At 44.4% G+C, this 23,472-nt stretch overlaps 1 protein-coding gene across 1 annotated transcript; it reads right to left on the bottom strand.

Moving 5' to 3' along the window:
- Positions 1-1,511: 1,511 nt before the first annotated feature.
- LOC118786245 (signal transducer and activator of transcription 4-like) lies at positions 1,512-20,038 on the bottom strand. Its single transcript, XM_036541354.1, has 24 exons — positions 19,973-20,038; positions 19,426-19,554; positions 18,883-19,018; positions 16,017-16,115; positions 15,814-15,906; positions 15,649-15,727; positions 15,108-15,193; positions 14,812-14,963; positions 14,233-14,391; positions 13,784-13,876; positions 12,233-12,292; positions 10,876-10,896; positions 9,678-9,771; positions 9,449-9,493; positions 8,612-8,695; positions 8,385-8,483; positions 7,675-7,810; positions 7,408-7,460; positions 6,888-6,982; positions 5,180-5,316; positions 2,792-2,983; positions 2,595-2,637; positions 2,354-2,459; positions 1,512-2,141 (listed from the first exon to the last, which is right to left on the bottom strand). Exons 2-24 carry the CDS (start codon positions 19,551-19,553, stop codon positions 2,118-2,120), a joined length of 2,214 nt encoding a protein of 737 aa, XP_036397247.1. The 5' UTR covers position 19,554; positions 19,973-20,038; the 3' UTR covers positions 1,512-2,117.
- Positions 20,039-23,472: the final 3,434 nt, after the last annotated feature.

Raw genomic sequence — 23,472 nt, 5'->3', positions numbered from 1 at the left:
AAAGCTGAGCTGATACTCCACTGAAAGCAAGGCATCTCTGGAGTTCAGCCTTTTCACTGCTTCTGCATAGAATGGTACAGGTTATGCCAGTAGGGATCAAATATTTTTGTTTTTAAAAGGAAAAATACTTTGTGTAGTTGCCAACAATGTTTTTACACGGTGGCTGCTGTGGTGCATTATGGCCATCCGGACGCTGAAGGACAGCAGACCGACACATCTACAGCACCACGGCAGATATTGTTATACTTAAGTATTTGGACTGAGCACATGGCACAGCAGGTTACCATACTAGTACAGGCTGAGTGCACAACTTCACTTTAATTCATCACTGACTGTCTGGCTCTGTCAGCAGCAAGTTCAAAGGTAACGGCATGACGCAGTGAGTCATATGACCAGCCTTAAAGACAATATGCCACAGGTCCGTCTGTAACTGTGCTGGAGAGAATCAGTGCATAGCTGCCTGTGTGAAATTCCTCTGAGTTTTTTGGCTTTTATAAAATGGCTGAAAACAGTTTTTGGTTTGGAATACATATATGTACAATATTAACCTTCATTTATGAACATATCACATTATTCCTGAAAACATGCACATGAAAAAAAAAACAATTTCATAAAATCGCAGCCTAATATTTGTCACCTACGAAGGGTCATGCAGTGAGAAAGTCAGCTGAAATTTTGAAGATGCAGCATCATCAAACTTTCTGTTCAATCAAATAACAGATACTTCAGTCCTTGCACTCCATTAATGACTAGACAAACCACATCAGGACTGACACTGAAAATATTTTATTAGTTTGCTTACAGTATCCCACCCTGAAAAACATATGCCCAGAAAGACAGAGAGCAACAAGAAAAGGTAGAGGAAGAAGTGAACATATAACTAGTACAGAGAAGAGTAGAGTACAATTGTAACTGCACAAAAAGTGTCCAATACATGTGTATAAAACTGTGTGCAGAGCTCAGATGGCAAAAGCATGACTATTGTGTCATCACTGCACTTCTTCACTAACAGCCGGTATAGAGTGATTTTATGTCATTAATTAAAAACAGCATTCGTATTTTGTAAAAGAAAAAAACTTGAGACAGACTGTCTTTGTGGAGAAGACAACATTAAAAACAAAAGACACATTTACATTGCAATACAGAGCAACTATTAGTGGTTTGTGAAAGGAGAGGTAAATGCTTTATAGAAGACAGAGCTATTATGACTGAATGCAGCTGTTTCTCCCTGAGTGAGGACCGTGCAGACAGTGGTAACTACCACACATGCATGTGGAAGACACCGGAATGAGGATGAAAGCATTAAGACCAGATATTTTTTAAAGTTACCTCTCTGGTATGAGTTCATGGACTTCACCTTTGCCAACAGCAACATAAGAACACATACAAACCCATAACAAAAAAATAAATGTTTAAAAATCCAATAACAAAAAATGTAATATCAAATATGCATAATGACTCTCTTAGCAAATCTTATCAGAAAAGGCATGACAATCATTGATATGTCTGGAGGGTGTATTATATTATATAGGGTGTATTATATAAACTGATGCCTGGATCTTACTGTTACTTTACACTGAAAATATTAACATTGTCTTGTATTGAATATATCCTTTTGACTAAAGGTAATTATCAGTTTCAGTGAAACCAGAAGCTTTTGAGCTCCATTCTGAAAGCAGGTGTTTTTGGAATATCCTGGCCTCACACATAAGGCTGTATTTTGGTCGCTCTTTGCGTTGCGTCTTTCCCTCCTATTACCCTGAAAAATATATTCTACAATTCTAAAAATACATAAACATTAATCAAGTAGTCTTAACCCTAAAACCATAAACCATTTAAAGGTTAATATGTTTGTCACTGGTCTACAAGGAGCAAAAACGGCTGATAAACTTATGGAAACAAAAATAAGAATAATTTGAATTAGAATATGAATATCCAACTCACACATAGATCTGACAACAAACCTACATTATTTTTACAGCATGTAATTGTATTTTATCAGACATCCCACCAAAATAGGGGTGTCTTTAGCGATGGTCTGTATTCATACAAAGCCAAAATCGGGCGTGTGGTCTGACTTGCTGGCTCATATCACATGTAGTGAATAGCTGAGCTTTCTATTCCGAGTATGGTGAACTCATCTGTAACGCAAGAAAAAAAAACAATGTTAAACTTTGTATTGTTAGAATATTCTCTTACCTGTAGGACTGTACAGTACAGAGTCTCATCACATAGAGTGACATCTCTCTGAAAGCTGGTTAAAGTGGGCTTACTGCCCGTCTTTCAGGCACAAGGTAATCAGCTCCTGCCCCTGTGAGCAGGCCTCTGCACGGATCACTGGCGGGGAACTCACGGCTGTCTCGATCTCAAAAGGGCTCAGGTGCTGGTTGAGCATGTCGAACATCCCAGGAGTCATGGGGGGCTCTGGGGATGAGGAGGGGGGCGGGGTGGCGATGGGGCTGCAATGACATGGCAGACACTAAAGCGCTCAGGAAACCAAGTGCTATCCACACAGTACAGTCCATTACAGTACATTACAGTACATTACAGTACATTAGTAACAATGAATCGTAGCGGTGATGGTGTATACTTACAAAGTAGAGATCGGAATCAAGACAGAGGGGATGTAGGGAAACGCTGTAGAGAGGGAAGCCAAAGGATTGTTTTTATATGTATACTGTACAGCTGTGTTTAAGAAATGATATATATATGTATATCAATTATATATGATAAGCAAACCTGTGCTTGAAAAAAAGCACCATCATTCTAAACAGAGAGACAGACACCTTACCTTTGCTCTGCTGACTGTTGTAATGTTTCCCAAAAGCTTCGTCTTTCGGGATGTCTGGATAGAGGAACTTCAGTGGATTCTCTGGCACTATCCCGTCAGCGATCACCTTGTAGTCACGGATAATATCAGCGAAAGGCAGCGCGCTGAGGCGGTTTTTGGTGTACGGCTCCACTGAATTGAACTTCGGTTCCCCTACAGAAACACTCAGTCAGCATGCTACACAGGACAGATGAACAGTCAGGTCTGAATACAGGACAGATATACAGTCAGGTCTGAATACATCAGTGATTGTTTGGTATTGATGGGTGTTTTCTGTAATGTAACTGGCATGTTAGTAACATCATGCTGGCACAGGGGTAGCAGGACTGCTCGTGTTACCTGTAAAACCTGTGGAGCGTTCAATCCTCCAGTTCTAAACTAATACTCAGGGTACAGCGAACTCCACAGGTATCTACCCAGTGACACCTTCGTAGTTCTGGCTCTGCACTCCAGCACTTTAAAATGCAGTGATGGGACTGAAGTGCAGAATGTAGCTTTAATGCAGCTTTAATTTGAGGATGTGAAATGTAAGAACCGTTCAGAAGTTAAACACATTTTGTACACAGCCCCCCATTTTAGGGTACCACAAGTATCTGGACAGATAAAAATTGTTTTATAAAGTGATCGTGTTTAGCCCTTGGCTGCACATGTTTTGCATGCAATGACTGCCTGAAGCCTGTGACGCACAGACATCAGCACAGGCAGGGTATCCCCCCCGACGATGCTCTGCCAGGCCTGTACTGCAGCCTCAGTTCCTGCTTGTGTTTGAGGGCTTTTTTCCCAGTCTTGCTTTAGCATGTGAAATGTAGACACAGTCAGATACACCTCAGCTGTTCCCTGCGCTGTGACACAGTCAGATACACCTCAGCTGTTCCCTGCGCTGTGACACAGTCAGACACACCTCAGCTGTTCCCTGCACGCAGCTGTGACACAGTCAGACACACCTCAGCTGTTCCCTGCGCTGTGACACAGTCAGACACACCTCAGCTGTTCCCTGCACTGTGACACAGTCAGACACACCTCAGCTGTTCCCTGCACGCAGCTGTGACACAGTCAGACACACCTCAGCTGTTCCCTGCAAGCAGCTGTGACACAGTCAGACACACCTCAGCTGTTCCCTGCGCTGTGACACAGTCAGACACACCTCAGCTGTTCCCTGCGCTGTGACACAGTCAGACACACCTCAGCTGTTCCCTGCGCTGTGACACAGTCAGACGCACCTCGGCTGTCCCCTGCGCCGTGACACAGTCAGATACACCTCGGCTGTTCCCTGCGCTGTGACACAGTCAGACGCACCTCGGCTGTCCCCTGCACGCAGCTGTGACACAGTCAGACGCACCTCGGCTGTTCCCTGCGCTGTGACACAGTCAGACACACCTCAGCTGTCCCCTGCACGCAGCTGTGACACAGTCAGACGCACCTCGGCTGTTCCCTGCGCTGTGACACAGTCAGACGCACCTCGGCTGTCCCCTGCACGCAGCTGTGACACAGTCAGACGCACCTCGGCTGTCCCCTGCGCTGTGACACAGTCAGACGCACCTCGGCTGTTCCCTGCGCTGTGACACAGTCAGACACACCTCGGCTGTTCCCTGCATGCAGCTGTGACACAGTCAGACGCACCTCGGCTGTTCCCTGCACTGTGACACAGTCAGACGCACCTCGGCTGTCCCCTGCACGCAGCTGTGACACAGTCAGATACACCTCAGCTGTTCCCTGCGCTGTGACACAGTCAGACACACCTCGGCTGTCCCCTGAGCTGTGACACAGTCAGACGCACCTCGGCTGTCCCCTGAGCTGTGACACAGTCAGACGCACCTCGGCTGTCCCCTGCGCTGTGACACAGTCAGACGCACCTCGGCTGTCCCCTGCGCTGTGACACAGTCAGACGCACCTCGGCTGTCCCCTGCGCTGTGACACAGTCAGACGCACCTCGGCTGTCCCCTGCGCTGTGACACAGTCAGACGCACCTCGGCTGTCCCCTGCGCTGTGACACAGTCAGACGCACCTCGGCTGTCCCCTGAGCTGTGACACAGTCAGACGCACCTCGGCTGTCCCCTGCACGCAGCTGTGACACAGTCAGACGCACCTCGGCTGTCCCCTGCGCTGTGACACAGTCAGACGCACCTCGGCTGTCCCCTGCACGCAGCTGCCCTCCTCCTTCTGCTGGGGTGTTGGCCATTGCAGAGCACACCAGTGGTGGGACTTCCCTATATCTATGCGCACACCTCTTTCACTTTGTCATGATTTCATCAGCCATTGGTAAGATAATTATATTATAACTGTATCATATATAATTACATAGAATATAATAATACTTGGTGTTATTGAGGGGGAACAGACTGAGCTTACCGTTCTCGGCCTGCTCCACCCAGGTGAAGGTGATTCCTCCCAGGTGACTCTCACTGAAGCGGAGCAGGAATGTTCCCGGCTCCTTCTCCTTCAGCAGGGCTCTCTCTGTCTCCTTACTCACAAACCCCATGATGTACCTGCAGCTCCAGCAGGGACCCCAGTCAAAGCAGTGATCCATCAACAGCAGAAAATCCTCAGCTTGGTTTGGAGGTTTGGCTTAAACAGTAGCTCTAACTTTGGACTTCTCAATTTTATTGCACAGATGCAGGCAGCCCACAGCAGACACCTTTCATCCATCTGAGGCTGTTTGACGACAGCTTTAACCTGGCTCATCTTACTGCTCTCTTCATGTGTAATGCTGTTACATCACGCTGTCTCAGCACACCGATCTAACGAATATTGACGTAACATTTCCAGCAATGCCATGTGGGACTCCAAAAATCAACGTCTTTTGTATTGTTCTGTCAACTTTGTGTCAAAACAAAGTCTGACAAATGAATGAATACAAACATAAACATGCATTTCTGCCAGTATTGACAGGCTGGTTCAGATAGATTATAGAACAGAAAATATCACCTATTCCACTGTTGTTAATGATGCCTTTCTGCAGGAATCCCTGTGCAGCAGGATGCAGCAGGATGCAGGGGGATGCAGGGGGATGCAGGGGGATGCAGGGGGGATGCAGGGGGGATGCAGAGGGATGCAGGGGGATGCAGCAGGATGCAGAGGGATGCAGGGGGATGCAGGGGGATGCAGAGGGATGCAGGGGGATGCAGGGGGATGCAGCAGGATGCAGAGGGATGCAGGGGGATGCAGAGGGATGCAGGGGGATGCAGCAGGAAGCAGGGGGATGCAGCAGGTTGCAGGGGGAAGCAGCAGGATGCAGAGAGATGCAGGGGGATGCAGGGGGATGCAGCAGGATGCAGAGGGATGCAGGGGGATGCAGCAGGTTGCAGGGGGAAGCAGCAGGATGCAGAGAGATGCAGGGGGATGCAGCAGGATGCAGAGGGATGCAGCAGGATGCAGGGGGATGCAGCAGGATGCAGAGGGATGCAGCAGGATGCAGGGGGATGCAGCAGGATGCAGGGGGATGCAGAGAGATGCAGGGGGATGCAGCAGGATGCAGAGGGATGCAGCAGGATGCAGAGGGATGCAGCAGGATGCAGGGGGATGCAGCAGGATGCAGAGGGATGCAGGGGGATGCAGCAGGAAGCAGGGGGATGCAGCAGGTTGCAGGGGGAAGCAGCAGGATGCAGAGAGATGCAGCAGGATGCAGAGGGATGCAGCAGGATGCAGGGGGATGCAGAGAGATGCAGGGGGATGCAGCAGGATGCAGGGGGATGCAGCAGGATGCAGAGAGATGCAGCAGGATGCAGGGGGATGCAGAGAGATGCAGGGGGATGCAGCAGGATGCAGAGGGATGCAGCAGGATGCAGGGGGATGCAGCAGGATGCAGGGGGATGCAGCAGGATGCAGAGGGATGCAGCAGGATGCAGAGAGATGCAGCAGGATGCAGAGGGATGCAGCAGGATGCAGAGGGATGCAGCAGGATGCAGGGGGATGCAGCAGGATGCAGGGGGATGCAGCAGGATGCAGAGGGATGCAGCAGGATGCAGGGGGATGCAGCAGGATGCAGAGGGATGCAGCAGGATGCAGGGGGATGCAGCGGGGGCAGCAGTAAGCGCATGGAGAACATGCAGTTCCTCACCCGTCAATCCAGATGGGCAGCAGGTGCTTCTTGATGAGCTCCAGGATGGAGTCGAGCCACATCCAGAAGCTGAACTGCTTCCCGGGGATGTTCTCCTGGGAAAGAGATGCTGTCAGAGCAGCTATAACAACATCTTTGTGATGCTTCTAAGACTGTGACATTAACACAGTGGAAACAGAGGTCCACTGTTACTGGATGAATTGCTGATTTGCCTTATAGTTCCTGAAATGCGACAGGAACTTGAGTGTGTGGGAGTGGAGGCTGCACTGTCACCATGGCATTTTGTATGACAAATAAACTAGAATCCCCAGCCTCCCACATCTGCAAAAGTCAAAAGAAAAAAAGTGGTGCTTTCAAAAGAAACTTGTGCTTTTGATGGAGGCAGAACATTGTGCTGACTTGAAAGTGTCCAGTTTTTTAACCTTTGCAGTGAGGCAAATATGAGTATCCTGGAGTTTCAGTTTGAGTGAAGGAAATATTGTCAGTTGGAGATGTGCACTGCTTCAGCTTCTTACACTACCTTGCAAAACTTTGACCAAGAAACTTGGCAGTCGCTGTGGGAGGCCTGCTGACCTGAGGGAAAGGACGCATGCAATGCCACCATGTTATTACAAAGCTCTGCATTTCAATAACGCTGAAAAAGACTGCAGTGACACCTATGGAATATCAGTAGATGGGATTCTTAGCACTCTGCCTTCTGTTGTTTATTTAGTATTTGCTCACACTTTCACATCTTTATGTTAAATCCTGTAAAACATTTGCTTGTGTTTTGGGGGAGCCTGCTCACCCAGCAGTTTGTCCCCGAGCATGCTCAGTTGCTCCTTGGTGAGACCGCGCCCAGCGAAGGTGGAGAACTGCCAGCTGAGCACCTCAGACAGCTGGCTCCAGCCGGCCCGCGGCGGGCTGCTGAAGAAGGCCAGGTTCTGCACCAGGGAGCAGCGCGAGAGACAGGGAGGAGATCAGAGCGGGAAAAGAGATCGGGTTACGCAGAGTTACGAAAAGGAACAAAAAGATGCAGGTAGAAGACTCCTATAATAGAGACCAGAAATAGAAGAGGACTAAAAACATATTTCTACAAAAATGTGGGGCCAGAATTTTGATTTCTACAATATAAAAATGCTAGATCTCTAATGGCTCGTGTTAAATTATGCAACAAATTCTATGAATGTATTTCAATACAACCAAAATTCAACTACAATTTGCTCATCTAACTTCATCGCTTAGAAATAATATGAAGCCTATGACATTTTGCAGCATGCTGGATCAGATTAAAGACCATCAAATTTTCACTTGTGTTCCAGCATACAGTTGCGGATTATACAAATTCTCATGAAAAGCCTCTGGATATTGTTTTGCATGGTGTTTGGTACTAATATTCCAGACCCAGAGAATCTATTAATGACAAAAATGACTGCTGAGAATGCCAACCATTTACCCAGTAGAAAAGAGCAGCAATTTGGAAACTTCAGTGAAAACTCCAGAAAGGTAAGCCCTTACCCTGGGCTCATCGGTCAGCAGGTTATACCACATGACTGATGCCCAGCCTCCTGGAAGCTGGCTCACATTGGAGATGACCACCAGAGGCAGGGAGCAGGTCTGTGACAGGCAGAGCACATACAGATTTGTTAAACACATACTGCCCGATTTAGTGAGAAGATTTTGTGAAATATGTAAGGAAGAAGGTAATAGTGATTGTAATGATCTGGAACTGTAGTGTGACTGACCTCCAGGTCAATGTTCAGACCCTGCATACAGAACTGTGCCTCAAAACCAAGGGAGTGGAGCTCCTCTGTCACGGTGAGGGGACCCTGAGAAGAACAGAAATTCACCTTCATTCTCTCGTACAACATCAACCACAAACAAAATCAGAACATAGAGCAGAACACAGAAATTATGTGCATCTTGTACTGCAGTCAATGTGTGTACATTTTAAGAAAACATCATGAGGGAATTTTGAAGTTCAGGGCAATAAAAGTTCCTTGTGTAACTAATTAACATTTGCACCTGGCTTCCTAAAACAGAGCAGCAGTGCCTAAATGCCCAACCAGACAGCTGTGGACAGGCAGACGGTGAAAGGTAATATTCAGAGTGTAACAGCACTGATGAGGTGGTTTAACTGCTGTCTATTTACAGTACCAGTCACAAGTTTGGACACACCTGATTAAGATAATTGGAAACATGCATTCAAAGACATTTTGATCTAAAGACTTATGCTTAAATGATTGAATATGTTTCTTACATAAATATAAATTGTGAAGTTGATGCCTATGTATGAATTTCTTTTAAAAAATTGTTGTTTCATTGTTTTGATGCCTTTACTATTATTCTAATATACAGAAAATGGTAAAAAAAAAAGTGTGTCCAAACTTTTGACTGATGACGACAAATAGAAATATGAATAAATAGATAAATAGAAATCAATCAATCAACAATAAATGAATAAATCAAACAGACAGGACAGAGATTTACACGGTCCTCTCCTCACAATCCACTGTGAGCCAGCTTCCGGGGGCTGGGCCTCGTGTGGTAGAAAGCAAGGCTCAGCTGAACAGGCCTCTCACCTCATTCCCCTTCGTTCCGTTTATATATTTCCTTTCCTTCAGCTGCTGCAGAGGAGAGATGACATCATTATTATGGGACAATCCAAGTGCTATCACTTTTAGACATCATGTTCTTTTTACTATTGTAGCAGTACTGTGTGCTACCCCGGGTCTCTGTGTTGTGGATGAGGTGTGGATGTTGTTCCTTAACATCAGTTAATAAGAGTAAAAAGGAGAAGAGATGGGTTACCAGATGTCTAAACTCCACAGAGAGGCAACCATTGGAAGACTCCTCCACATCCATCACCTTGGTATTGTTGGTCAATATGAAGAACTGTCGATTCCTAAGGGAGCAAAGCCAAGAAAACTGTACAGACAAGGACTGACTGAAAACTAGAGTGAGCACACAGATTACTGTCAGATAATATTGTCAATACAGTTTACTGTATGAAAATATATCTTACTCACTTCTATTCAAATGACTTTACTACAATGAAAACAAGCTCAAGTTGACTTTTTGATTTTGTTTTTAGTTCAAGTCAATGACACAGTTTTTGTTGCTTTGATTCTATTCAGCTCATTTTAGAAAATTTTCCTCTGCAAATGAAACCCACACTTCACTCCCATATAAGGCAATAGATTCAATTGCCAATAAAAATGTGATATTTGAGTTTGTGTTTTTAATGCTTTTTTCTGCCATTAAAATGATTTTTCAGAATAACGTGCAATTATCAATTTAAACCTGAGCTTGACATATCATTTTCCAGAGGTCTGTTTTCTGTTAAGTCATTATGCTGGTCTTTTGCATGTTTGCAGTCAGGGTCCAGGACAGACAGATTTCACATCTACAGGCAGGTTCTACAGTGAGACTAATTCCTTGATATAAATATTAAACAGTGCTGGGTGTAAACTGCATCCCTGTCTCACAACACACTGTCTGAAAGCTTTTTTGTTTACCAATTTCAGTGCTGCACCACCTATTTCCTGTGTACAATGTGTTAAGGAGTAGAAAAGTATTGTTCCAGGATCACTCCTTACACAAATGCCTTAGCAGTTATCAGTGTCAAACGAATCTTCAACATCTCCAAACATATTTCTGCTTTTACCTTAACATACAGAAACACAGGCATCCATATCTGCATGCTGTAATTAGGGGTAATGAAAGTGTAAAAAGGGAGACATCTACCAGCATGACCACATCCTACACTTCTCTGTTTCACACAGACAAAACTTTCTGTGTTACTGCAACACACGGCCCTTTATATGCATAGCTCCTGCTGAAGCAGGTATGTAGAGCAAACAGAGTGTGGCTTTTTATTTGACTCTACAGAATGCACTCTTCCCACACACACCGCTTCTACTTTATGACTCCACATTCCGAATTGACCTAAAAAAACAAGAAGTGAATTATAACCACAAGCAGATATCTTTTAATATGAAATACTCACACTCTACCAGGGGGGAGGTCCCTGAAGAAAAAACACAGAAACAGCAGATATTCAAAAATTTGTAAATAAATGAAATATGTAAATATATGAAGAAAAAAAATCTATATATATATAAATACATACACACACACACATACATTATACTATATATATATATATATATATATATATAAGGGATGCAACGGTATTTTGTCTTTTGTATTTTGTCGAACCGTTCGGTACGCCCCCTACGGTTCAATACGCACACGTGAACCGCGGTAATACGATATGCCTGTCATTTTCCTATAATTTCCAAAACTTGCTTATTGTCTCCCAGACGCAGGTGCGCAGACGCAGCATGCAACGTGGGTTTGTTTTGCGTCAGTGAAAACATGGCGGAAGGCGGTGATAGGGCTCCGATTTTTTAACGGTATACATTTTCATACCATTTCATCTCTAGTGCGATTAGAACACTAAATTGGAAAAATTCTAGCTAATTTTATCTTTGTGGGAACAGCGATTTAACGTTAAAAATATAGCAAATGCTAACCGAAAACAATGAGAAGCTTAATAACGCTAATGAAAACAAACCATGTAACGTAACAGTCGCGCTACATAGCATAAACATAAGTTACTATGCGAAAGGGTTAAAAGTTCAATAAATGCATTATGTTTCCAAAGTCAATGAGTAATCCTGCGATCTCAATAGTTACCAAAATAATTGTGATTATTATTTTGCCATAATCGAGCAGCCCTACTAGTCAGTCATGCTGCCATTTTTTCTGAATGGAAAGTTTTATTTGTCTGTAGGCTAAATAAAGAGTTCATTGTTTAAAGGGTGATGTGTTTTTATTTTTTTCTTAAATATAAAGATACCGAAACCGTACGGTTACCGTGACCCAAAAACCGCAATACATACCGAACCTTGGGCCCACTGTACCGTTACATCCCTTATATATATATATATATATATATATATATATATATATATATATATATATATATATACACATATATACATTACTTAAATGAAAAGCAGGGCCAGCAATTCGATAATGTACATCTTTCAAGACTGAGCATTTCTGATGGCAGAAAGGTCGCCAGCAGGTGTGATTCAGTAAAAGCTCCCGATCAGCAGATATATTCAAAGCTGAAGGAATTCACACAAACAGGATGCTTCTGAGAGGAACAGAAGAAAGGGCTGCTTGACACAGAGCCCCGTTTTTCATCTGTAACTCTTCCTGTGCTTTTGAGAAAGGTTTTTGCTAAGTATCAGAAGTCTTAGATGAAATTCATAGCGGTGTGCACATATTCAAGTACAACATTTCTTTACCCACTTGCTTTTTTCAAATAAAAATGTGCAAGTTTATTTACTTACTTGTCAAATGTAGTCTTCACCTTCAGTTGATAATCCACTTCTGGTAGTTTCACTAACAATCTGAGAAAATATAAATACATATGTATATATAAATAAAGACCACCAATGCAATGCATTGTATGTAGGCATACTCAGTGTCAGTGCTGCAATTTACTATCAGGAAGATGTTCTAAGCTTCAGTGCTGCCATTTACAGTATGGCGAGGAACACTCTTTGTCAGTGCTGAAATTTACTGTGTGAAGACAGAGTCAGTGTCTGTTTGGCAACTTATTGTCTGGAGGGCATACTCAGTATCAGTGCTAAAGTTAAGTATGGTGTCCCACAAGGCTTGGTCCGTGGGCCCTTGCTTTATTATTTATAAGCTGCTGCTTGGAAATGTCATCCGTCAGCATGGAATAAATTTTCACCTTTATGCTGATGACACACAGCTATAGATCTCTGAGCCCTACTGACAATCTCCAGATCCCCAGACTCGGCCACAAAGCTTTGGATGTTATCAAATGTTTTGCTTAATTGAAGTAAAAGCGAAATTCTCATTGTACCATTTCAAATTTCATGCTCAACATTCATGGTCACTTAGCCTTGACTTCAGAACCTTCAGGGAATCAGGGTTCTAATCAAAGCACTGAGACAGCTCTGGTCAAAGTAGTTGATGCTATTTGACTGATCGCTGATACACAGAATGCCAATGGCAATATCAGCCCTTCTGCTTTTGGACTTCAGTGCTGCGTTTGTCACTGTAGACGTAACAGAATAACTCACTGCTTAGAAAGATGGGCCTGTCTCTCTGACCCTGTTCCAAACTGCATTTATGGTTACATAACAGGGAGACAGATCTTTGTCAGTACAGCCGACTTTGTATCAAAGAAAACAGATATTACTTGTGGTGTTCCACAAGGATCTGTTTTTGGACCTATTCTTCTTCACTGTACATGCTTCGACTGGGTAAAACAGAGTCAGTGTCAGTGCTGAGACTCACTGTCTGGGAGCAGAGTCAGTGTCAGCACTGAGACTCGCTGTCTGGTGGCAGAGTCAGTGTCAGCGCTGAGACTCGCTGTCTGGGGCAGAGTCAGTGTCAGTGCTGAGACTCGCTGTCTGGTGGCAGAGTCAGTGTCAGCGCTGAGACTCGCTGTCTGGGGCAGAGTCAGTGTCAGCACTGAGACTCGCTGTCTGGTGGCAGAGTCAGTGTCAGTGCTGAGACTCACTGTCTGGGGGCAGAGTCAGTGTCAGCGCTGAGACTCGCTGTCTGGGGCAGAGTCAGTGTCAGCGCTGAGACTCGCTGTCTGGTGGCAGAGTCAGTGTCAGCACTGAGACTCGCTGTCTGGGGGCAGAGTCAGTGTCAGCGCTGAGACTCGCTGTCTGGGGCAGAGTCAGTGTCAGCGCTGAGACTCGCTGTCTGGTGGCAGAGTCAGTGTCAGCACTGAGACTTGCTGTCTGGTGGCAGAGTCAGTGTCAGCACTGAGACTCGCTGTCTGGGGCAGAGTCAGTGTCAGTGCTGAAATAAATTCATCATAAGGGAAGGATCCTCAGTGATGGCAGTGTCTCTCATACCTGACCTTGGTGGTAAACTGCACCTGTGTTTTGATAATGAGGGGCTTCTGAGGGTGGGTGGGCATACAGGGCTGTTTCTCCACCACGAAAGAGCTGCAACAACATCACAAAGCAATCAGCCAATCAGCACACAACACCAAAGCCTTCACATGCCATAATTCAACTGCCTTTCATAATGACCTCACCACTTGTGGGTAAATTGAAAAAAATAATAACCTATATATATTTTTTGTTAATGCCCCACATTTTTTTTTCTTCTAATTTATCCCATTACAAAATTATAAGATGCATGACAGTCATATTCCATTCCATTTTAATAAAAAGCAACTTTATCTGGGAGTCAGACACATCACTCAATGACACTGTAAAATAATACACTACTGCTAGATGAGCACCTTGATGTGGATCCTGAAGCTCAGTATGTAAAGCATGTAGCGTTGGCCTTGTACCTTTTGATGAGGTGGTAAATAAGGTATTTGACCTGCTCCTCCATCTGAGGCTTTTGCTGAGTGATGGGGTCTCCATCGTACGTCACCTTCAGGATCAGCTCTCCCAGCTTATCCAGCTGCCTCTTCATCTGGAACAAGCTCTGCGCTGTGAGTGTGAACCTGCCAGATAGGAGGCATTCCCAAGGCATTATGGGTATCTGTGCTGCAGCAACTCATATTCTCTGCAGCTGCAGTGATACTGATATGGCAACAAAAGGCATATGGAGTTATAGGTGTGTTTTAATGCCCAACAGAATCAACGAACAGAAGCTCTGCAGCACTGATGGGGAGCTCAGAGGGAGATACCAGTTCTGCAGCGCTGATGGTGAGATCAGAGGGAGATACCAGTTCTGCAGTGCTGATGGGGAGCTCAGAGGGAAATACCAGCTCTGCAGAACTGATGGTGAGATCAGAGGGAGATACCAGCTCTGCAGTGCTGATGGGGAGCTCAGAGGGAAATACCAGCTCTGCAGTGCTGATGGTGAGCTCAGAGGGAAATACCAGTTCTGCAGTGCTGATGGGGAGCTCAAAGGGAAATACCAGTTCTGCAGCTGCTCCAGGCCGGTCAGCAGGGGGCCCCCGATGCAAGCGATCTGCTGCCGCCGCTTCCAGTCCATGAGCTCTGGGTTCAGCTGTGATGACATCAGCGAGTCGATCTCCTTAATCACGTCCGCCATCTTAGACAGGATCTCCTGCAGTGGATACACAGCATGCCACTGACGTGTGAGTATGCAGCTACACACATGCGCACACAGGCACACACACACTTACACAGACTCACCAATCCTCACAAATCCACACAGGAGTACTAACAGAATATTAACAGAAGCACTTGCCTTCCTCTTGTAGTCGAGTCGGTTGAGCATTTCCTGAAGAGAAGCAACTTCATGTTTCACATACTGAGTGTTTCTCTCTGCTGGATCTGGAGTGAGACAAAAATCCTTTTCACACTGACATGCTGTTCCCACACTGACATGCTCTTCCCACACTGACATACCCTTCCCACACTGACATACTCTTTTCACACTGACATAGTCTTCTCACACTAACATACTCTTCCCACACTGACATACTAGTCCCACACTGACATACTCTTCCCAAACTAACACACTTTTCACGTACTGACACACTGATCTACTATTCTCACACTGACATACTCTTCTCAAACTGACTGCTGCAGTTAAAACTGGGAAAATTATGCATGGTGGATTAACCTGGTTCCTATAATACAAAGCCTGTTTCAAGTGGCTTTCAAGAAATGAGATGTAAAGCAGCTTCCCATATAAAGCAGGATATGACAGGTTACATTACAGGTTAATCCACATGTGCACATACACTTCATTCTTAAGAGACAGGGCTGGCGAGAGCATTGCCTACCTCGAGACTGAAGTGTTTTGAAGCGAAAGTCAAAGTCATCCTGCATGTCCTCTAGGTATTTCACTGCCTGATCCATCATCTGTGGGAGACAGAGCACAGGGTCCATCACTGACCTTCCTCTGTAAGACAGCACCTGTCCACCTGAGCAGACCGCATGGCCGTTACCTGCACACTGCTCCTGATCACTGCCACTCTGTTGTCCATGTTCTTCTGCCTCTCAAAGGCAGCCGAGTTCTGCATGGACTTCTCCAGAGGTCCCTGCAGAAGGGAAGGTAACAGTTTTCAAATCAAGCAGGTAAATGAAGACAGAAGATGTGGTATCAGCAGGCAGAGCTGGGTCTGGGTCAGCCTATCGGTTGTTGGGGTACCTGCTCCTGCACGCTGGCGGTGGCAATGATCCGTCTCTCCTCTCTCAGGCAGTTGGAGATGACGCTGGCCATGTGCAGGGGGCTGGCTTTGTATTTCGCCTGGAAGAAGGAGCAGGTCATTTATGTATCTGAGCTCAATGACACACATCTGAGCTCTGTGAGATTACTACTGCTGATACAGAGATGAAACAGTGACTTACATGTTTGCTATTTCCTCTGATAAGTTGTGTTTCTCTTAAAGGAAATGTTTCTCGATCATCTGGAATGGAACTACATTGCTCTCCAAATGGTGCCCTCATATGGGGCTATAAAGATTAGCTGCTACTTACACACCACTACAGTCTTCATTATTCCATTAAAATTTTCCAGTGAACTTCAGCATATATGAAGCATAAAAACCATGGTTGTGATTACTTCACAAATGGATATATTGACTTCTTTCTACAGGTGAATACAGAAAAAAATACAAATATAAAGATGGAAAGATACTGACTCTATCTCACAGTGCAGATCATTAGGCAATGAACTCTGCAAAGCCTCAGGAATGAGGTTGGACTGGAATCATCCTGGTAGCATATCAGGGGTAAGACCATGATAAACCACTCTGCACTCTGATCAGAAATGCTGATCAGCACTGTAAAACTGTACTCTAAAACACGGAGCCCAGTCAGCATATTTAATGAATAAATAACATTTATGTTCAACCAAAATCCATGTTTTTTTCAGAAAAACGTGTTTTTATTAATATGCAGGACACCTCAGACTGAGAGTTCTAAGGGTGAAAACCCTGCCTGCTGTGCCTGCACTCTGAGACATGCTGCTGCTGTCTGCTGGTATGCAGCGCCTCTGTGACCCCAGGGGAGGGTGGAACCTCACAGAGTCTTTCTGGAACTTTCCCTCATAGTTCCCTTTAAAGACACCTGGTCCTGGATTGGCACAGAAACTGCACACACACCGCCACAAACTCATCTGTGCCATTAGAATTTTCACAGCACAGCTCTGAAATACCCAACCTCTGACCCTTATCTATCAATCTGCTGTAAACGGCACAGGACAAAATCCCCTTCTCTGCCGACATGGCCCTTCAGAAAGTCCTGCTTCACATGGACGGGCTGTAGTAATGAAATTCAATGCAGACAAGATGAGCTGCACTCCATATTTCTCCTGAAGCATAGGGAACACTGGCACCCATGTTGCAGAATCTGTCCTTATTTTTAAGGGTGTGTTAGAGTTGCTATTATCCAGCTATGTTATAATGCAACTTGAGAAACCACTTCCACAAAAGTAAAATTATATTGATAGCAATAATAATTATTTACATTCATGTCAATTGCTAGTCTATTGGCATGTAGCCTCCGCCAGGGTGATACACAACACCAGAAAGCTCATCACACATTAACTGATGTGGTGAAGAAAAGATTCACTCATCCAGTTAAAGTGAGAGCAGTGAGACTGCAAAACTAGAGGTGAAGGAGATGTCTCCACCAGGCCACTGAGCTGGGCCAGCCCTCAGACAGCAGCGCTGCTGGAAAGAACGCTAATCAAACTGTTCAAATAGTTATTAAATTAAACAGAATCAGTACAGATTCCACATGTTGACCATTAGGCTTCAACATGACTGTAGACATATCAGAGGGTTTGGCTGCCATGTTAAGGCATGAACTTGTCAACATTTACAAGATTGTTTTCATTTTAACAGTGAAAACAGCTTTCATGTTGCCTGATCATATACGGTTTCCTCTGCTCTATTTCAGCACAGCACCTTCAGAGCTGCACAGGAAATGAGAAACCACAGTTCCATTCTGTTGACGTATGTTTCCAGCAAAGCCAATATAACACGCAGTGACAAGCCCACAGGCAGAGAGCTGCATGAATACTGCCCTCACTTCATTATTTCAGAAGGAAAAGAGCTGGAGCCAAAGACAGAGGATCTCTTGCTGATTTAAGCACGTTTAAAACATGTAATTAAACTCATGATTTAAACATTTTTAATCAAAAAACAACTATTTTTCCGTCACCCTGAAGCTGAGTTGTGAAGCACATGATGTCACTCAGTTTAGCTGATGGGAAATTTCTCCCACACTGCACTTTACTGAATGTGTGGCTGGGAAGTACAGCTCAATTTCTTGGAACTCTAGTCTGTAGATATGGTGAGCGTGATACCTGACGTGTGTTCCAGCTGAAAAAAGATTAAGCTTAATTCTCAAAGGCAAATTTGGTGGATTTTAATCACCAAACACGACACAGCTCTGAGATTGCCTTCGGGCTATTTCCTTTGTTCCATGGCCTTCATCACACACTCCCACAGATTTAACCTTTTTATCCTTTCATATGCTTTTCTTCTACTGATGTAGCACTATACTGCCCAGTTTCATGTCCTTGCACAGAGAGATTGAGCACAGCTGAGATCCCTTACACCGGACTCACATTCAACTGCTTGCTGCGGTTACTGTTTGTAATAATAAGTGCATGCAATGGCACTAATGTAGAATGACTGAATTCACTGAACATGGCTGCACCTTTCAAAACATTATCATCAGAGAAAATGAAAAAGCAAGCTGCAGTGTCCATGAAACGCACCGACACAAAAGCACTCCGTATAACAGGCAGCTGTGAACAGGGTAGTGTTAACATCTCACTCAGTGTAAGAGGCATTAAAACATCACTGAAACGTATGGTTGGACTGCTGTATGTTTTGAATGAATGGTAGACCTTATACCAACAGGAGTCTTCAGCTGTTGGTTTACAGAGTCAGACCACTATCAGTACTGGATATCTGTGCTGTACTGGAAGATGGGTACATAGTTTTGATAAAGTCTGCATTTCTGTTGGCCAAACGCAGGCCAGGAAAGGTGAGCAGACTTACCTGTAGCTGCTGGTTGATTCTCTTGAGGTTGTGTCTCTGCAGAAAGTTCTGCTCCTGGGAGCACTGCCTCTCCAGCTGTGTCAGGAGGTTGCTGAAGAGGACAGTGGCCATGGACTCGTGGTTAGCAGCTGTATCCCTGAGGAACACAAGTGGGAGCACTGAGGAACGTTTCAGACGCACACAGAAATACTGCACACCATCCCACATGCAGACTGCATTTAAAGCACAAAGTATCTCTTCAAATACAATATTTATCACAGCTAGGTCATTGTAATAACTGCGCCAAGGTGTCACTGGTTAATTAGTTCTGAGGTTTAAGAGGGCATCTCTGAAACAAACCTGCAGGATTCATGACAATACCCAGAGAATAAACCTCTGTGCCAAACAAAATGACATTTACATTTTAGGCAGAGAAACAAGTACATTGTGAAACACACAGAGAGCAGAGCTCCAGGGCTCCGAGTTTTTCCAGTGAAGGGAAGCGTCTCAGATTTCTCTCCCTCATTCATTCACATTTTACTGAGCCACACATCTGCCACCTACCAGTCCTGGCTCTCGATCCAGGCGGCCAGAACCTGCCGGACCTCCATGGGAAAGTTGTCATCATAGAAGTAGTCCACCTGCTCCAAGAACTTCACATCTAACTGCTGGATCTGTTTCCATTGACTCATGCTGGAGAGGCCAAACACACACACACACACACACACACACACACACACACACACACAGTGTATTAAATAGGACACAACATCTCTTTCCTCTGTTTTGTGACCGAATCCGTTGAAAATCCACGCAAACCAACAGGCAACGGTTCATTAAAATAAGGGAATGGAAACTTTACTGCAAAAGTCCCGTGAATACTGTCAAATCAAATGTACTACTATTACGGTTTTAATATATAAACTCCGGTAAGTGGAGTTTCAATTTCACTTTCAATGAAGAATATTAATTTTGTTCTACATATTCTAAAATTAAAATATGTATACATCCAAATACTGTCCATTATGTGTAGGTTTAGCTCTCTACGCAAAATCTAATTTCTCAGGGAAGAATAAGCCGAATAAAGTGATCAGTGAAAGTCGGACCGCACCTGTTTCTCGGAGGGTCGGAGCGCAGCGGCACCCCGGGCACCTGCAGCACGCGTGTGAGGCGCTTCCTCCTGAGCGCGCCTATGGCGTGTCCGCGGTGCGTGACGTCACTGCGTGGGCTGTGCGCTCACGTGCTTCAGCAGGATGCGGGGGGGACACGATGCGAGTCATTCCTGCAGGTCCGAGCTGGTGGGGTACCGTACACCAGCCCGGATCATCGCAAAAACAGCGTCCACAATAAAGCGAAACAAATAAATGTAACGATATCAAATTGTTGTTAATACTTTCCCCCAAGTGAGTACAGTAATGCTTTAATGAATGTGTTTCATCTGTCGCTAACACGCTTTTCGCAATGCCTTCATACGACAGCAGTCCAAAATATGGCACTGAAATGGCACCAGCAATGGGATAATTTATTGTTTATTGATATGGGTATTTTAGTGAAGCGACCTGCCAGGACATGTAATTTGTTTCACAACACCAACCAGTTTCCGAACTGTACTGTGTGTTCTTGAGGGGAATTCCAGTAAAAGTTACTCGAAACTCGGAAAAGAAATATGAGGGAGGCTCTACATGTGGCTTAAACTGGAAGGTAAAAAGGGAAAATATGGCAACTTCATCCTACTTTGGTAACTAAGGACAAATATAAAATCTAGCAAACCTAGTTTTTCTGTACTTGTGAAGTGAATAAACATTGTATTTAATGGAACCTTCTAGTTTTTCTGTACTTGTGAAGTGAATAAACATTGTATTTAATGGAAGTTATCAACTTTACTTCTGGGCGACAGGAAAAGTCAATGTCCAAACCAGTAAACAATGCATGTAAAGCGCCGATAAAGCCCCCTTTCACCAGCTCTCTCTGCTGTCCTCCTGCCTGCAGGTCTCTGTCCCAGACAGTGTATGGGGTCTTCATCCTGGCTTTGACCCTCTCCTTGGTTGGATCCAGAGTTCCACTGTCTCCAGAATGGGCCTCTCAGGGCTGTCCTGCAGCTGTGATTGATGCTTGCTTTCCTAGAGCAGTGCTTCTCAACCCTCTCCTGGAGGACCCCTAGATCTCTCCCTGCTCCAACACAGCTGATTCAAATGATCAGTTTGTTATTAAGCAGCTTCAGGAGTTCATAACGAGTTGATCATTTGAATCAGCTGTGTTGGAGCAGGGAGAGATCTAAAACATGCAGGGCAGGGGGGTCCTTTAGGAGAGGGTTGAGAAACACTGTCCTAGAGCAGCGTTTCCCAACCCTGCTCCTGAAGGCACACCGTCCTGCATATCTTCTATCTATCCCTGCTCTACCTACCTGACTGAACTCATCAGTGGCACTTTTGATTAGCTGAGCACACCTGATTTTGTCAAGCAGGAAGGATACATAGATGTCCGGTCACTCACACATCGTGGTTAGCAGTGTGTCCGGTCACTCACACATCGTGGTTAGCAATGTGTCCGGTCACTCACACATCGTGGTTAGCAATGTGTCCGGTCGCTCACACATCGTGGTTAGCAGGTTAGCAATGTGTCCGGTCGCTCACACATCGTGGTTAGCAATGTGTCCGGTCGCTCACACATCGTGGTTAGCAGTGTGTCCAGCCACTGCAATGTCTCCATTCATCTAAATGCAGCCCTACTTTGTTCCTTTTTAAACTGTTAAATGCAGAACTGTAGTTGTAAATGCAATGGCATTGTAGATATTTTAAAGTCATAAATAATATCACAGTAATTAATTAGTATTAAAAATGATTATACCCTAGACACCACCCCTTTTCTTTATGCTTTCTTCCTAGTGTTTTCTGAGGCGATCCGTAATGCAGAAATGGCACTGCACTGATTTAACTGGTTGAACTCCGGTGTTCCCCCCTGCAGTTGCATGTTTTTGTAAGCAGATGGCGATGGTAAACCATGAGATCACAGACTAATCTATGTTAGGAACAATTTCACTCATTCGCGGCATGTAATACAGTGTACAATGGAGAGCAACAATTAACCATTAATGAAAGATGCAGCATTAGAATACAGTGCCACTCTTATCTGGTGCCAAACGCTATAAACTACTCTGTGGAAAAAAAGTGTCTAAATGCTGGTGGACTTCGCAGGAATATGGAAGATAACAGATCTGCCCCTTTAAGTCTTCTGGTATTCTTAGGACCAATGGAAGAACGGAGCTGAGAGGTTTGGCTTTCCACAGCCTACACTCTGTAAGAGTCTATCAAGAACTAAGAACTTCAAAAGAAGAAAAACACCATCCTCCCAAAACAATCTGCTGTAGGCCGATTGTAGACTGTAGGCCACTGATTTTCCATTCTCTCTCAATGAACTAAAGCATGCTCCTTCTCCCATGCTCAGCGGCAGATCCTCTGGTCTGGATGCATGTCCATCAGAATTCAACCTTGCATCTTATATCCTCACTATAACATGGTAAATAAAATCATGTCCACATATGCCTTCCTATTTCACACGAACATTGCCTTAATCACAATAATTTCTCTTAAGGATGGTGATAAAACACTCTGCTCTCACCTCATCATGTATTTAAAACTGGCAAATCAAGAAAAACATCTCAGTAAAACACTGGTACTACCTGATTATCAAATATGCTTATGAAACATATCATAATATCTCCATACCAGCAGCTATCTGTATGTTATATGTCTGTATGATAATATGTGGAATCCTGTTAAATCTAAACATCATTTAAAAAACAACAGCATCCTCTCTAGGGCTAGGGTTAATTCTACAAAATTCAGTTGAATTCAGTTCCTTCTCCCTGTCAATTCTGCTGTTTTAATTCCAAGCCCACAGGCACATCCCACAAACATTTATATTACCTCCAAAGCTGATCTAAAAGGGACTAAATTAACTTACATGGAAATATATCACAACTCTTAATTACAAAGATTAAAAAGGACAGAACTGTGTAATTATGGAAGGTTCAGCACTCTGCCAAACATTTCTCCCATTGCAGGGGAACTGAAACCACAAAGAGAATCCTTACAAGCAGGAATCATTTTCCCCATTGGACATTTGTAATATACATGTAATATACAACAATGCATTCATTTTTCTCCGTTTTTGTGTTGCTTAAAATTCTACTGTAGGTTCCTCTGCACAGGAATCCCCAGTTTTCAGTGTTTTTTTTTTTCCAGAAATTTTTAGCCACACAGGTAACTTTGCTGTTATCCAGATCATGAGCGTGCAGCATAAATGAGGGCGAATACCCTGAGCAGTCGGACATTCTGTTCAATGTGCATCTGGAGGGCAGTGCACACCAAGCATGAACAGTGGGTTTTCATCTGCTCTGACCATTGTCCCTGTCAGCTGTGTTTGTGTAGGTGTGATTGGATTGGCCAGCTTCCAGCTATCACATTTAAACATGAACCGATGCTTTGCTGGATGTGCTGTACAGGACACAGCAGATTCTTTTTAGCATTACAGATATAATGCAGTGTATTCATGAAGCAGTGAGGATGTTAATGATTTCTGAAAGATTGAATTCGGTGGTTTATTTTTTAA

The sequence above is a fragment of the Megalops cyprinoides genome, chromosome 11, assembly GCF_013368585.1.
Source record: "Megalops cyprinoides isolate fMegCyp1 chromosome 11, fMegCyp1.pri, whole genome shotgun sequence".
NCBI lineage: Eukaryota > Metazoa > Chordata > Actinopteri > Elopiformes > Megalopidae > Megalops > Megalops cyprinoides.
Note: the sequence above shows the minus strand (reverse complement) of the source record. Positions and strands in the feature narration are given on the sequence as shown.

Excerpts from the sequence above, each read along its gene's own strand:
- LOC118786245 (XM_036541354.1), bottom strand. The coding sequence starts at position 19,553 with ATGAGTCAATGGAAACAGATCCAGCAGTTAGATGTGAAGTTCTTGGAG. Across the intron at positions 12,293-13,783 it reads CAGTTTACCACCAAGGTCAG|ATTGTTAGTGAAACTACCAG; the intron begins GTATGAGAGACA and ends ATATTTTCTCAG. Across the intron at positions 7,461-7,674 it reads GCTCGGGGACAAACTGCTGG|GTCAGCAGGCCTCCCACAGC; the intron begins GTGAGCAGGCTC and ends CCTTTCCCTCAG.